This window comes from Oryx dammah, unplaced genomic scaffold (genome assembly GCF_014754425.2).
Source record: "Oryx dammah isolate SB20612 unplaced genomic scaffold, SCBI_Odam_1.1 HiC_scaffold_28, whole genome shotgun sequence".
Classification (NCBI taxonomy): Eukaryota; Metazoa; Chordata; class Mammalia; order Artiodactyla; family Bovidae; genus Oryx; species Oryx dammah.
In genome coordinates this window covers 14,345,512-14,361,913 of record NW_024070212.1, presented here as the reverse complement: position 1 = coordinate 14,361,913, position 16,402 = coordinate 14,345,512, and the positions used below count along the sequence as shown (strand labels likewise).

Below are 16,402 nucleotides of genomic sequence, written 5' to 3'. Positions count from 1 at the left end.
GTATATTTCTACACTGGAATCCAACTCAGCAATAAAAAGGAAGAAATTAAATAATACAAGCAATACACATGAATCTCAGAAACATGCTAAGTGAAAGAAGCCTTACACAACACCATACATACTACATGATTCCATTTACATGAAGTTTTAAAACAAGCAAACACCTAATCTGTGATAGAAAAAAAACAGAACAATGGTTGCACCTGGGAGAACGGTCAGGGTACTGATCTCGAGGGGTCAGTAGGTACTTTGGGGGTGATAAATATCTATCTTGTTAGGGGTTTCACTCATCAAACCTCACTGAATAGTACACTTAAGATTTCTATGCAATAATGTGTATGTGAGTGATGTGAAGTCACTCAGTTGTGTCCGACTCTTTGCGACCCCATGGACTGTAGCCAACCAGGCTCCTCTGTCCATGGGATTTTCCAGGCAATAGTACTGAAGTGGATTGCCATTTCCTTCTCCAGGGGATCTTCCTGACCCAGGGATGGAACCCGGGTCTCCCGAATTGTAGACAGACGCTTTACCGTCTGAGCCACCAGGGAAGTCAATAATTTATATAATAATGTATATAAACATACCTAAAAAGAAAAACTGTAAACAAATATTCAGTTCTAATTCATGATGCATGTGGGCTAAGTCGCTTCAGTCATGTCTAATTCTTTGCAAACTGATGGATTGCGGCCCACCAGGTTTCTCTTCCCATGAGATTCTCCAGGCCAGAATAATGGAATGGGTTGCCATTCCCTTCTCCAGGGGATCTTCCCGACCGAACGATTGAACCTGTGGTATCTTATCTCTCTTGCATGGGCAGGTGGGTTCTTTACCACAAGCACCACCTGGGAAGCCCCTAATTCATGATATTCATGATGAAATGTTTGCTGCTGCTGCTAAGTCACTTCAGTCATGGCCGACTCTGTGCGACCCCATAGACGGCAGCCCACCAGGTTCCCCCAGGGATTCTCCAGGCAAGAACACTGGAGTGGGTTGCCATTTTCTTCTCCAATGCAGGAAAGTGAAAAGTGAAAATGAAGTCGCTCAGTCATGCCTGACCCTCAGCGACCCCATGGACTGCAGCCCACCAGGCTCCTCCGTCCATGGGATTTTCCAGGCAGGAGTACTGGAGTGGGGTGCCTTTGCCTTCTCCCTGATGAAATGTTTAGATATCTACAACTCACTATGAAATGCTTAAAAAAAAAAAGATTAGGAGATGGATAAATAAGTGAAGTGCTGCGTAATTAATTTATGAAAAGTTAACTATAGAAAGTAGGTGGTGAGAATATGGGTGTCCACTGTACAATTCTTTCAACTTTTCCATATGTTTGAAGTTTCATAATAAAATGTAATAAGGGAGAAATTTTCTTAAAAACAAAGGCTAGAATCCCGAAGAAGGTTAACTTGGGGGTTGAAGTGTGGAAAGTCTGAAATGTAGAGAACTGAAGAAACTTGGTATGTTTAGCACAGTAAAGAAAAAAATGTAGGAAAAGAAACATACTATGCACATTTGGGGGTAAATTATATTCTTAGCAGCAATGGACAAAAGAGAAACATAAAAGATAGATTCAGGTTCAATAAGGAAAATGTTAACTGAGGAGGTGTTTGAGAGTAGGACACGCTATCTGCAGAACTGATCAACTCCCTGTCACCCCAGTTCCCCAAACAGATTGAAAGGCTACATCAGAGAGGCCATGAAAATGCTTACGTGGGAAGGAAACATATGTAACCACAGGAAGCTTTCCAAACTCTGTGATCGCATACTGTAGTAAAAAGTGATCTCTTGCAGTTCTTGAGTATTCTCCACCAAGTTTAGCACAACGCCACAGACCCTGAATAATAACCGTGGGACCCACACGAAGTGCCACTAGTGATGCTGGAAGTGCTCCCAAGAAGCACAGTCAGGACATTACAAGAGAACACTGAATTGCCTGATAGGTACCAGAGACTGCAGTCTGCAGCTGTGATTTCCTACCATTTCAAGATAAACGAAGCCGGTTTAAGGACCTTTGTAAGAAAGAAAAGGAAATTCATGAAGCCATAGCTGAAGCTACACAAGCAGGTGCAAAAACCTAGGGCTTTTTGCAAAATACTTTTTTATCTCATGTTAAGAATGCAACTTTTATGTGGGTGGAGGATTGCTATAAGAAAGACATACCTATCTGACACCATTTGAGAAACAGCAAAGTCATTATACAATTTAAAGCAAAAGGAAGGTGAAGGACATAAGGCTAGAGAATTTAATGCCAACAAAGGATGGTTTGATAATTTTAGAAAGAGGTTTGGCTTAAAAACTGTCAAGATAACAGGAGAAGCAGCCTCTGCTGATGCAGAGGCAGCAGGCAAGTTCCCAGATGGCATTAAGAAAATCATTGAGGAGAAGGAGTATCTGCCTGATTGGTTTTTAGTGCAGACAAAAATGCCCTAATCTGGAGGGGGGGTGGGGAGTCACAAAAGACATTAATTAGTAAGAAAGAGAAGCAAGCACCAGGATTTAGGGCAGGAAGGGAGAGACCAAGTCTACTGTTCTGTGAAAATGCAGCCAGGTTTATGACCAGGACTGCCCTTCTCTATTAATCTGCTCACCCCAGAGCCTTGAAGGGAAAAGATAAAACAGGAGCTACCAGTCTCTGGACATTAAAAAAAAAAAAAAAAAAAAGGAGGCCCTTTCTCTGGATTGGTTCCATCAATGCTTTGTCCCTGAAGTCAGGAAATACCTTGTTTTTTAAGCTTCTTTTCATATCGGACAGTGGCCCTGGCAACCTAGAACCCCATGAATTCAACACTGAAGGCATCTAAGTGATCTGTGAAGTCACTCAGTCGTGTCCAAGTCTTTGCGACCCCATGGACTAATTCTCTAGTCCAGAATACTGGAGTGGTAGCCTTTCCCTTCTCTAGGGGCTCTTCCCAACCCAGGGATCAAACCCAGGTCTCATGCATTGCAGGCAGATTCTTTACCAGCTGAGCCACAGGTCTACTTGCCTCCAAAGCTGTCTCCAATTCAGCCTTTAGATCAGGGGTCATAAGGACCTTAAAGGCGCATTACACAGGATATTCTCACCAATATACAAGTGCCCCTATGGAGAGACCATCATGTAAGTCTGGAGGAAGGATTACACTATTGAAGATGCCAAGATCCCCGTTAGGGAAAAAGCCAAGAAAGCCATCAAACCTGCAACAATAAATCCCCACTGGAGAAAACCATGTTCAGAAGTCATGCATGAATTCACAGGATTTACAACAGAGCCAATCAAGGAAATCAGGAAAGAGATTGTGAATATGGCCCCAAAAAGATGGGGGTGAAGAGATTCAAGTTGTGGATCTTAGAGAAATTCAAGAGCTAACAGACCCCACACCAGAGGAATTAACAGAAGATGACCTGATGGAGATGAGTGCTTCCAGACCAGTGCCAACGAGCACTGATGTAAGACAAACTGATATAAGACAATCTGGCAGAAGAGTTCTGATTATTCAAGACTGCTTTTGATTTCTTTTACGTGGCGCCTTCATGATATAGACTCTGAAACCAAAGCACATGGTGGGAGACAGATTGGTACCATACAGAAACATTTTTAAAGAAATGAAAAAGCAAAAAAGCCAGACAGAAATCACAGTGTATTTCCACAATGTCACACTCTCTGCTTCTTCATCTGCCTCCACCACCTCTTCCGTCCCACCACCTCTGCAACAGCAAGACCAACCTCCCTTCTTTCTCCTCTTCCTCTTCAGCTGACACAATGTGAGGACAAGGAGGATAAAGGCCTTTTTCATGATCCACTGCTACTTAATGAAGAGTACATAGTCACCATGCCAACAGTTAATAAACTTATCTGTTATGTATATATGTGTGTCTTTTTGTGAAAATCTAATAACTGTATGGCAAGAACTGGATGAGATGTTTCTGTGTCATCATCATTATCATTGCCTAAGTATTAGAATATTATGTGCAAGACTTATACTGAAATGAATAGCCTACCCTTATATAAAGTGATATTTAATATAAAATTAACAATGTGTTAGCTTTCTTACTGATTTATAACTTTGCTTTCAAAGAGTTACATTACCATACAGTATGCCTCTCTCTTGTAATCAGAGAAGCCTTGTATCAGCCTCTCATATTTTTAAAAACGTAACAATGTTTACAATCCTGTACATGAATATCGACTAAATGTCACTTTCGTTCACTCTTTAAGTCATGTCTGACTCTTTGCAACCCCACAGACTGCAGCACGCCAGGTTTCCCTGTCCTCTGCTATCTCCCAGAGTTTGCTAAAACTCATGTCCACTGAGTGGTGATGCTATCTAACCATGCCATCCTCTGCTGTCCCTTTCTTCTTTTGCCTTCAATTTTTCCCAGCATCAGGGGCTTTTCCAAAGAGTTGGCTCTTTTCATCAGGAGGCCAAAGTACTGACGCTTCAGCTTCAGCGACAGATGTTCCAATGAATATTCAGGGTCAATTTCCTTTAAGATTGACTGGGTTGGTCTCCTTGCCATACAAGAGACTCTCAAAGTCTTCTTTAGCACCACAGTTCGAAAGCATCAATTCTTCAATGCCCACTCTTCTTTATGGTCCAACTCTCACAAACATACATGACTACTGAAAACACCATAGCTTTAACTATACGAACCTTTGTTGGCAAAGCAATGTCTCTGCTTTTTAATATGCTGTCCAGGTTTGTCATAGCTTTCCTTTCAAGGAGCAAACATCTTTTAATTTCATAGCTACAGTCACCATCCGCAGTGATTTTGGAGCCCAAGAAAATAAAATCTATCACTGCTTCCACTTTTCCCCCTTCTGTTTGCCATGAAGTGATAGGACCTGATGCCAAGGTCTTAGTTTTTTTAAGGACTATAATACTGTATGCCATAAAATTTCTGTAATAATTCATTCATCTACAGGCCAGGGTACCATGAAGCAATCCTACCAATTACACTAGGCTACCATTAAGCCATCATAGCATTGCTTCTTCATTATCAATGCATGAATCCTTATACCAGAAATAAATATGAATTTATCACATCATCTTTTCATTTTTCATGTCCAGTTGACATGTATGCCTACACTCTTCTGTATCATATAAGACAATATTAATATAATGACAAATGATTTATCCTATAAACAGACAACATAAACTTAAAGTATCAATAAATACAGTATTATAAATGTATTTTGTCTTCCTTATGATTTTCTTAATAACATTTTCTTGTCTCTAGTTTACTTTATAGCAAGAATCCTCCAGCCTTTTCTTTCTATACTTTTTGTTTGATTCTTGGTACTTTCCTTTCAATGCTTCCTCTAACCTTAACTGTCATAACACACCAAAATAAACAGAAGACCTTCATAAAGAAAATGGCACTCTAATCTCAAAAATGACATGAAAGATGAACTAAAGCAACAAAACAAAACATAAGTGCTACAGGACTGTGCTCACATCATGCTCTTTGGACAAAGACCTGCATGGTTTAGGTGCATAATGAACACTTTGGCACACTGACAAAGCTTTCTTCATAACCTTGTCACCAGCCGACATTTACCCTCACCACGTGGTGTTCACTCTCCCAGGACAGGGGATACATATCAACAGTTCCTGAGACATCTTATCCATTATTGGCAAACCAGCAAAGGAATAATTTTTTAAAACATGACTCAAGCCAAGTTATCTGTTTCCCATGCCTCCAATCTTGCTCTCTTTACCCACCAAATCAATAAATTAAACTGGCATTAAATTAAAGGGATGTTTCTAGAATCCAAGTCAGTTCCTACTGATTTCCTACTTAAAACTCATTGAGCTCTCCTTTCTGACAGTTCAAAAATCAAATCTAAGGTTCTCCAAGACCTGAACACTGCTTAACTTTTCTATCATCACTCACTCAGACAACTAAATCAAATGACTTACTATTTTTGAAACAAATGTATTGTTGTTTCATAATTTCATGGTCTGCAGACATTCTTCTATTTGCAATATCCTTCTCTGGCCCCACTTGCCAAAAATTTCTTATTGCTCCTTCTAAACAAAGATGAAACATCTCATTTTGTGAATCATCCCCTAAGCCATAGTATACATAGGACACTAAATACCCTTTTCTAGGCCGTCAGGGTACCTTATACACAAGCTATTATTATAGCACTTATCACTTTGTACTGTAGCTGTTCCTGTCTGTATCCCCCTACTAAGTTGACATCCTACAGGCAGAGGCCATGTCTTACTCATTTCAGTACAATCACTGCCAAATACTGGACTCAATTCATGACTGTGGGATGTATAAATGAGTAACTGAAAGGATTCCTGAATATATATGTAAATTTAAAGAATTATAGAAATAAATGGTAGAGGAAACTTCAATGTCTTAATCTAAGTGGGCTACAAGTTCACCCTCAAAAATCTGCAAAGTAAACAAAAGGTAGATGTGGAAAAGTCAAGAGCATGACTCATAAAAAACACAGACTCACTGGTGATTCTTACTGCCTGGTCAGTGCAGAAATCTTTTGCATCTGGTTCATCAAGTTCTTCTAGGAAATTATACTCTGGATTGTCATCATTTGCCTCCTCTAGGAAAAGAAAATGTTTCAGACACTTTTTCCCAACCGTGAACTCATACCTCTAAAGAATATTTAAGATGTTCAGCACCATAAGAATTTATTCCAATACAACACACTTATTCTGAAGATTCTATTTTTTATTTATTTTTTGACCATGCCGAGAGGCTTGCAATATCTTAGTTTCCTGACCAGGAATTGAACCCAGGCCCACAGCAGTGAAAGCAAAGATTTCTAACCAGTGGAACACCAGGGAACTCCCTATTCTGAAGTTTTTACACAACTAGTCCTTCTTTTTTTCCCTCAGTGCCAGTGTACAAATCATTTCCCATAGCTGATTCATCTCACCTATTCTCCTTGCTAACTTAAGTTCCTTCCTTCCTTCGAACAAGTCCCTCCCAACATGAAGCCTACACAACCCACTGGACCAATCTCATCCATTGAGGGCAGAAACTAAAAGGAAGAAGGAACACAACACTAGACCCTGGGAAAAGGAGACCTCACATACAGTAACTTACCGAAAAATGAAAAGATAGAGAAATATTGTGCAAATGAAGGAACAAAGTAAAAAATCACAAGACCAAATAAATGAAGAGGAAATAGCCAAACTACCTGAAAAAGAATTCAGAGAGATGATAGTAAAGATGATCCAAAACCTCAAAAACAGAATGGAAAAAATGACAGAATCAATGAACACATTTAACAAGGACCTAGAAGAAATAAAAAATAAACAGGGATAGACAATACAATTACTGAAATTAAAAATACTCTAGAAAAAAATCAATACTCAATTAAGGTAGAAAACAGATAAGTGAGCTAGAAGATAGAATGGCAGAAATAACTGCTGAAAAGCAGAATAAAAGAAAAAGAATGAAAAAAATTGAGGATAGTCTCAGAGACCTCTGGATCAACACTAAACACATTTGAATTATAGGGGTCTCAGAAGAGGAGAAAAAGGGTCTGAGAAATTTTTTGAAGAGATTATAGTTGAAAACTTCCCTAACATGGCAAAAGAAATAATCAAATCCAAGAAGCACAGAGAATCTCATTCATGGTAAACCCAAGGAGAAATGTGCCAAGACACATACTAATCAAACTAACAAAAAATAAAAACAAAGAAAAAATATTAAAAGCAGCAAGTGAAAAGCAATAACTAAACTGGAGAAGGAATTCATCAAGGCTGTATATTGTCACCCGGCTTATTTAACTTATAGGCAGAGTATATCATGTGAAATGCTTGGCTGGATAGCTCACAAACTGAAATCAAGACTGCCAGGAGAAAGATCAACAACCTCAGACACGCAGATAATGCCACTCTAATGGCAGAAAGCAGAGGAACTAAACAGCCTCTTGGTAAGGGTGAAAGAAGAGAGTGAAAAAGCCTGGCTTAAAACTCAACATTCAAAAAACAAAGATCGTGGCATCCAGTCCCATCACTTCATGGCAAATAGATGGGGAAAATGTGGAAATAGTGACAGATTTTATTTTCATGGGCTCCAAAATCACTGCAGATGGTGACTACAGCCACGAAATTAAAAGATGCTCCTTGGAAGAAGAGCAATGACAAACCTAGAAAGCATATTAAAAAACAGAGACATTACTTTGCCAACAAAGGTCTATATAGTTAAAGCTGTGGTTTTTCCAGTAGTCATGTATGGATGTGAGAGTTGGACCATGAAGAAAGCTGAGACCAAAGAATTGATGCTTTCAAATGGTGGTGCTGGAGAAGACTCTTGAGAGACTCTTGGACAGAAAGGAGATCAAACTAGTCAATCCTGAGGGAAATCAATCCTGAATATTCACTGGAAGAACTGATGCTGAAGCTGAAGCTACATTACTTTGGCCACATTGGAAAAGACCCTGATGCTGGGAAAGATTGACGGCAGGAGGAAAAGGGGGAGACAGAGGGTGAAATGGTTGGATGGCATCACCAACTCAATGGACATGAGTTTGAGTAACTCCAGGAGATAGTGAAGGTCAGGGAAGCCTGACATGCTGCAGTCTGTGGGGTTACAAAGAGTCGGACACGACTTAGCAACTGAACAACAACATACAAGGAAAACTCCATAAGATTAACAGCCGATCTTTCAGCAGAAACTCTGCAGGCCAGAAGGGAATGGCAGGCTATATTTGAAGTACTGAATGTGAAAAACCTACAACCAAGATTACCCTACCTGGCAAGGATCTCATTCAATATTGATGGAGAAATCAAAACCTTTGCAGACAGGTAAAAGTTAAGAGAATTTAGCAGCGCCAAACCAGCTTTACAACAAATGTTAAAGGGACTACTATAGACAGGAAACACAAGAGAAGGAAAAGACCTACAAAAACAAATCCAAAACAATTAAGAAAATGTCAATAGGAACATATATATCAATAATTACTTTAAATGTAAATGGATAAAACATTCCAACCAAAAGACACAGATTCCTGAATGGATACAGGAACAAGACCCATATACATGCTGTCTACAAGAGACACTCTTCAGACCTAGAGACACATATAGACTGAGAGGATGGAAAAATACATTCCATAGCAATTCTCATATAAGATAAACTAGACCTTAAAATAAAGAATATATTACAAGAGATAAGGAAGAAGTAATTTGCTTACTGCCCACCTAACAGCTTCAAATTGGTAACATGAAAATAATTAGCTGAAAATTGTAAAAACCAACTAATTATAAGCTGAAATCTACCTAAGTTAATCATTTTTAAAAGGCAAAGAAAGGAGAAAAAACAACTCAAGGAGAAATTAGGGTATGTAAATCAATTTTAAAAGAACAATTAAAATTCTGCAAAAATAAATACCAATCCAGAGAAAGGTTTAATCACAAACACCTGCAGCCTGAAAACATAATTTAACAGTGTATATCGATTGTAACACAATGCTGATACTTCAAAATAAACCAAAATGTTACTTAACAAAAGCAAAACAACAAAAAGAATAGGCCCTAAATTATAACAGCAATTACTCTGGGGCTTCCTTGGTAGCTCAGCTGGTAAAGAATTTGCCTGCTAATGCAGGAGACACCGGTTCAATTCCTGGGTCGGGAAGATCCTCTGGAGAAGGGATAGGCTACCCACAGCAGTATTCTTGGGATTCCCTGATGGCTCAGCTGGGAAAGAATCTGCCTGCAATGTGGAAGACCTAGGTTTGATCTCAGGGTTGGGAAGATCCCCTGGAGAAGGGAACAGCTACCCACTCCAGTATTTCTAGCCTGGAGAATTCCATGGACTATCCATGGGGTTGCAAAGAGTCAGACACAACTGAGTAGTAAGATTATGAGTGATTTTTTTTTCTTTCAACTTTTCAATATTTTCCAAAATGCACATATATTAATTTTCAATCTTTCTTCTTTCTTCCTTTCTGCTTTTTATGTGATATTTCTATTTGGTCAAAAAAAGTTACTTGGCAGGGGCAGGTGGTGGTAAAAGGGAGTCAAAATGTACTTCTTTTACTGGTATTATTTGCTTAGTCACTAAGCCGTGTCCAACTCTTTTGCAACCCCATGGATTGCAGCCTACCAGGCTCCTCTGTCCATGGAATTTCCCAGGCAAAAATACTGGAGTGGGTTGCCATATCCTTCTCCAGGAGATTTTTCTGACCCAGGGTCCAAATCCGCATCTCCTGCACTGACAGGCAGATTTTTTTTACCACAGAGCCACTGAGATAGTGGTATTACTTGTACATACAGCTAACAGAAGTATTACAAGGTGGGAGAATCAATTTTCAATTATCCAGATTAATGAGGGGTAGTAGTATTACTGATAATACTAAAACAAAAATGTTTATTTTATCAACATTTGATATTTTTTATTTTATTTTATTTATCTATTCTTGGATATTAACTGACAATTAAACCCCCTTGAGCTCCTACTTAATTTCACATTCTGTCTCTAGCACTTTAATTCTGCATTTTCTTCCATTCCTTCTGGTCTTCATGTCACAAACACACCACAGCTGAGGAGAAAATTTAAGTCATGTGGTTGCAAGACTAGCTATTTCCCTTTTCACTCCACTGTACAAATTATCACTGGGACTTTCATCCTTCCCTCTTTAATTTCATTTGATTTCCTTTTCCCAAAATCTCTCCTAAATCTACTCTCAAAGATCAACCTTTAAATGTAATATTTTTCTCGGGTATCAATGTATTTCCTTTGTCACTAAGTTTTAAATAAAGTACCTGCACTTAAAACTCTCCTGCCTCCTTGACTTTCAACATTATTGATACTTTTCAAGTTTTCCCTTCTCTATCATTTTCTATCATGTTCCTTTCCATGAGAAGAACCACAATCAAAACTTTTTTCATTCTACATCTTAACAAACTTCAATCTCAGTTTTCTATTTTTCCTTGATGGCCCCAATGTAACCTCACACTCCCCATATCTAAAGTTGAACTCATTTTAACCCCTCAAATACCTCCCCACAAAGGCATGCTTCACCATCCCCCAACCCAGATAAATTAAATGTTATCAGTCTCTGAGTAATATTAATTCTTTCTTTCTAATGTCTCTAAGACACACCCTTTCCTCTCAATACTTTACAAGGTGTCAAAGGAATAACAGCATGACTGTATAGTAATCTGAATTTATCCTTTCTATTTGAAACCCTGTTACCCGCCCATACAAACACAGCACTTTTACATGTTTGTAGAAATGCTATTCTATTTCCACTCCTTTACCCTAAACCATTGAATTCTATCAATCCACCAAGATCCAGTTTCAAAAATCGTAATTACTTGTACCTCACTTCCATTCAATCACATATTGTCCGAAACTGCACCAAACGAATTAGGTGCTTGTGTCCTCTCTTCCCAACTAAATTATAAGTGTTCTGAGGTCAGAAGTATGGCTTCTGCTTCTTTTTATTTATTGGTGAGCTATAACCTTCAGGAAAAGTTCAAACATTCAAGCGTAAAAAACAAAGCCCATCACAATCTATACACAATCTAACACTCTGACATCATCTTTCACTACCTCTCCTGCCTCTGCTCAGACTGTTCTTCAGCTAAGATACTCCATGCCACCATTCCATCAAATCACAATTCACCCTCAGGTCCTCAGGGTTATGGCATCTCTGGAGAGCCTTGCCAAATGCCATAGGCAGTAGTCTCTCCCTTATAGCTGCTGCCCCTCCTCAAGGCCCACTTCATAAACAGCCACCAAATATTAATAGGCCATACACAGTTCATCCCTACAGAAATGATGAAAAGATAAAATGGAAGGAAAGAGGGCTTCCTTGGCGGTCCAGTGGTTAATAATCCACTTTGCAATGCAAGGGACACCGGTTCCTGATCCATTCTCTAGGAAGATCCCTCAAGCTGTGTGGCAACTAAGCTTGTGTGCTACAACTACTGAGGCAGTACCCCCAGAGCCCGCGCTCCACAGTGAGAAAAGCCACTGGAGTGAGAAGCTTGCACATGACGACGGGAATAGCCCCCACTCTCTGCAACTAGAGAAAGCCCGCGTGCAGCAACAAAGACACACCACAGCCGAACAAATAAATAAATCCTTAAAAAAAAAGGGAAAGAAAAGAATACGGAAGATGATCAAGGAAATGGGAGGGGAGAAGAAAGTTTCTACCCTTTCATAATGTTCAGTGCTGACCCTTACAAAGACCAACGCTCCAATTCCAAACACAACCAGCCTCCCCTTTCAGAAATGCTATTTTGTAAAGGCACTGCAGACAGTGCAATGACAAGCGCAAAGGCAATGACAAGCTGGTACTAACAAGGTAAATATAAGCCAAAATCTTCCATGTCTCACCTCCTTCTTCCTTAACCTCTTCACTAGGCTTTTCTGAAAAACGCTCCTTTGCGATAGGATGATCACCTCTGTCTTCTTGAGTAACTGACCCAGGTCTGAGTGTAATTTTCTTCCCTCTCCTTGAGCTAGTGGCCTGGAGTTTTCCTTTACCAATGTGTGTATTTACAGGCTGGGAAGACTCCAAGGAAGGAAGGGTGATTCCCCGAGAGATGGCCACATCCACAGCTTCCAGAACTGCCACATTTGTGTCCTCAGTGAGCATCCTAGAGCTCAAAGATGGGTCCTCCATACCAAGCTGAATGCCTGCATCCTGCACTTCAAGGTCAGCTGCTCTGCCATGACTTGGACTCCAGGGCAGGGACACTGACCCCAGGTCTTTAACTTGGTCAGATTCTGGCTTAACAGCTGACTGCAGGTCTAAGTCATCTTCCTCCTGGTTGCCCTGATGCTGTGGGGACTCTGTCAGTGTAGTTCTTCTCTTCTTACAGGGCAACATTTTCCAAGTCCCACTTTTGTTCCATATTGAAAGGATAAAGGCAAGTTCTTATCACTTTCCTGTTAATTAATGGTAATAAATTTCCTCAGATATACTTTTCGAACCCACTCCAGTACTCTTGCCTGGAAAATCCCATGGATGGAGGAGCCTGGTAGGCTGCAGTCCATGGGGTCGAAAAGAGTCAGATATGACTGAGCGACTTCACTTTCACTTTGCACTTTCATGCATTGGAGAAGGAAATGGCAACCCACTCCTGTGTTCTTGCCTGGAGAATCCCAGGGATGGGGGAGCCTGGTGGGCTGCTGTTTATGGGGGCGCACAGAGTTGGACACAACTGAAGCGACTTAGCAGCAGCAGCAGGTATACTTTTACTTATTCAAGTTCAAACAGGAACACTGTACTTTACACCAAATGCAATCTCCCATTTGGTGGGAAGTAAGAGACAGAATGCCTGAGTTCAAATCCTAACTCTATAACTGATTACTGTGTCATCTTGCCTGAGTGACTTCACCTACCCAAATTTTGGTTTCCTCAACTATAAAAGATAATAATTTTCCTAACCTTATGGAGTTGTTATAAGAATTAAATAGTAAATGATTAGTAAGTGTTAATTATTACTATTACCATCAGGGAGGTAGGATAGCGTGATGTTGAGAGCAAACTGTGGAGTCAAACCATCTGGATTTGTTTCCCAAGTAAGCTTTGTGACCTTGCGTAACTTACTTTACCTGAATTTCATTTCTTCAGCTATAAAATGAAACAAAAATCGCACTTCCATCATTAAATAGTAATTTATTAGATCAATAAATGTTTCCCATTGTTGCTTTTATAAACAGGTATTTCCCTTGACAGAAAGAATCCAAAAGCAAAGTGTGGTTGTTTAAAAAGGTTAGACTATATTAACAAAAATTTTGTATTGAAAACAAGAGAGATTCCTAACTTTTGTGTATACTATGATATTTCTGAACAATTGACTTCAATTCCAAATATCACACTTTAATGGCAACAACAACCTAAAGTGGAGGTTATCTTCTCATATGTTCTTATAGCATCTATTTGCAAACCTCTTTTTTTGTACGTACCACTTTTATGATTGCTTCTTGGCTCTTTCCCACCAGCCCCTCACAAACTATGTGCTTTTTGAAGGAAAAGATTCTTTCAATGAGTACCTCTAGAATCCCAGGGACAGGGGAGCCTGTTTGGCTGCCATCTATGGGGTCGCACAGAGTCAGACACGACTGAAACGACTTAGCAGCAATACTCAGAAATATCTGCCCTACTGGAGACAATCATTAAGTGTTCCCTGAATGAATGAATGAATGAACGAGTGTGTGAACTTTTTTGTGCATACTCTATGCAGGTTGGACCAAGAGCATATGAAAACTAACTGCATCTTTCTACCCCAAAAAACTTTACTCTCAATAAGATAGGTCCAAGAATAGAACATGCTGCCTTGTGTTACAGTGAGTTCTTCATCAGTAACAATGTTCAAGTAAGGCCTGAATGCCCATCTACCAAGGCACTAGATGAAAACCTGGATTAGAGGACGGCAACATAAAAGTGCTTTCTAAGAGTTTGATCTACAAGGTTAGTTTTAAACTGCTTTAATTCCGTTTCTCCAGGACACTGGGAGAGATTCCCCAGCCCAGACCAAATGAACTTTTGTCCCTATCTTGATAATCACAGTTAAATTAACAAGATTCCTCTGATAAGGGAATGGTAAGCGAGAATTAAGAATCGTGGCATTAGTTTAGGCAAGTCATATTTCAGATAAATCACTGAGGTCCAAAAAGGCGGGGGTTGCCGGGGGCGGGGGATGAAAAGAAGCAAGGCAGCTACTATTCAGTCAGTAGCCTGCAGGGATCATTGATGCTCAGGCACTTCAAACACAAAAGAGGTTCTAAAGAGGCCCCCTCTTTGGGAACTGCAGTCAAACCAACACGGTGAATGAATGCAAATAAGGAGGAGGCCCTAGCGCGAACTCCCCCTGGGCAAACTTTTCACAAAGGGGTACAAACTGCGCTTTTCACCTCAGCGCCTAGCGCTGACTCAGTCCCCACTCCCAGCTAGACGTCTTCACTCCCCTACCTCGGTCACGCACCCCGCACCAGCCCTCGGACCCGACCGCCTCAGCCTGAACATCCTTTGCCCGGACGTCCGCTCCAAACTGCCTCTTCCCGCCCTACAGGACACAACCCGTACCCTCACCAGCCGGCCCGCTCCCGCGGAAACTCAGCTTCCTTATCACCGGAAGTCAGACAACGGCAGCGACTTACTAACGCGTCCCCGGGTCGCGGTGCGCCGCGTCGGGGTGTCAAGGAGCACGCTCCTAGCCCAGGCGCCATTCTATTTTAGGGCACAATGAAGCCAAAGCGCGAGCACTTCCGTTGTTGGCAAAGATATTTAAAGGCACTACCTTGCTTTCTCTGTCCACTGAGCTATCCTATTCAAAACAACACTGGGAGTTTAAGGTTCAGTGGTCTAAGTTGACAGTCCTCGCTGCAAGACACCTGGAATATGCAACCAAGGAAATGGAGAATTCATAAAATTTAAGAAAGAGAAATCCTGGGTTACAAATAGTGCAGTTTCCTGAATAAAGAGAAGGTAGTCTTGAATTTAATCCATAGTAATGATTCATATCTGTATAACATTCTCCTTACAAAATGCTTTCACTTATGTTATCAAAGGTGATTTTTTTAAATCTTTACAATAAATTCTATAGGACAATGGCTATTATACCTTCCAGTTTATACAGGACACATTTTAGGCTCAGCTGGGTAGGTGATTTTTACAAAGATACACAGCTATCAGATGGAATCAGGTATCTTGACTCTAGCTTCTAATGCATTAATCCGGTGTCCAGGAAGGTGCTTGGAGCATAGTCGAAGGCCAATAAATTCAATACATGTATTTTGAATGGATGAATAACTCCTAGAACGATGTTCTTTTCTCTTTCCTAGAAGGACAGAAGGTCAAAACTAGAAAAGTACATTCAACTCTCTCACTTTACAGGTGAACCACCAACATTTATATATTTAAGTAATTTATTTGACTTGATTCTGTCTATAAACAGAATCTGCAAAATAAAAGGATCCACAGCTCAAAATGGTGAAGTTGATGTAATCATGGAGATAACCGCCAGCAGTCTGACTCTAATGTGAATCATACTAACTCTTCCATTCCAAAGATGTCTCTAGAAGCTTGGCTTTTCATTTGTGTCCTGCTTTTTGAAACTACACAACGCACAGACCTGTTGGTTTGCTATCTCTCTCTCATCTAAGCTGTTCTAAGCATTTGAAGCTTTTAGAAGAGAAATAGCCAACACTGATTAATTACTGGCAACCTTCATTAGTCTTTTTTTTTTTTTTTTTTTTGGCGAAATTGCATTTAGAATCAAACCCCATAACTGCCAGAGATCCTTCATTAGTCTTTAAAAGAAAAAAAGCTTCAATTTTCACATCACAGAATCCATCCTTATTCTTGTTCTTCAGTTGCTAAGTCGTCCGACTCTTTGAGACCCCATGAACTGCAGCATGCCAAGCTTCTCTGTCCTTCACTATCTTCCTGAGTTTGCTCAAACTCATGTCCATTGAGTCAGTGAT

General features: G+C 40.1%; 1 protein-coding gene across 1 annotated transcript; it reads right to left on the bottom strand.

Annotated features, from left to right (window-relative positions):
- Positions 1–6,319: 6,319 nt before the first annotated feature.
- LOC120855718 (GON-4-like protein) lies at positions 6,320–12,893 on the bottom strand. The gene is made up of 2 exons (XM_040230321.1): positions 12,305–12,893; positions 6,320–6,548 (listed from the first exon to the last, which is right to left on the bottom strand). Exons 1-2 carry the CDS (start codon positions 12,798–12,800, stop codon positions 6,361–6,363), a joined length of 684 nt encoding a protein of 227 aa, XP_040086255.1. The 5' UTR covers positions 12,801–12,893; the 3' UTR covers positions 6,320–6,360.
- Between the last annotated feature and the right edge of the window lie 3,509 nt (positions 12,894–16,402).

Coding starts and splice junctions, on each gene's coding strand:
- LOC120855718 (XM_040230321.1), bottom strand. CDS start 12,800: ATGTTGCCCTGTAAGAAGAGAAGAACTACACTGACAGAGTCCCCACAG. Junction 6,549..12,304: donor AGAGGTTAAGGAAGAAGGAG/GTGAGACATGGA, acceptor TTCTTTTCCTAG/AGGAGGCAAATGATGACAAT.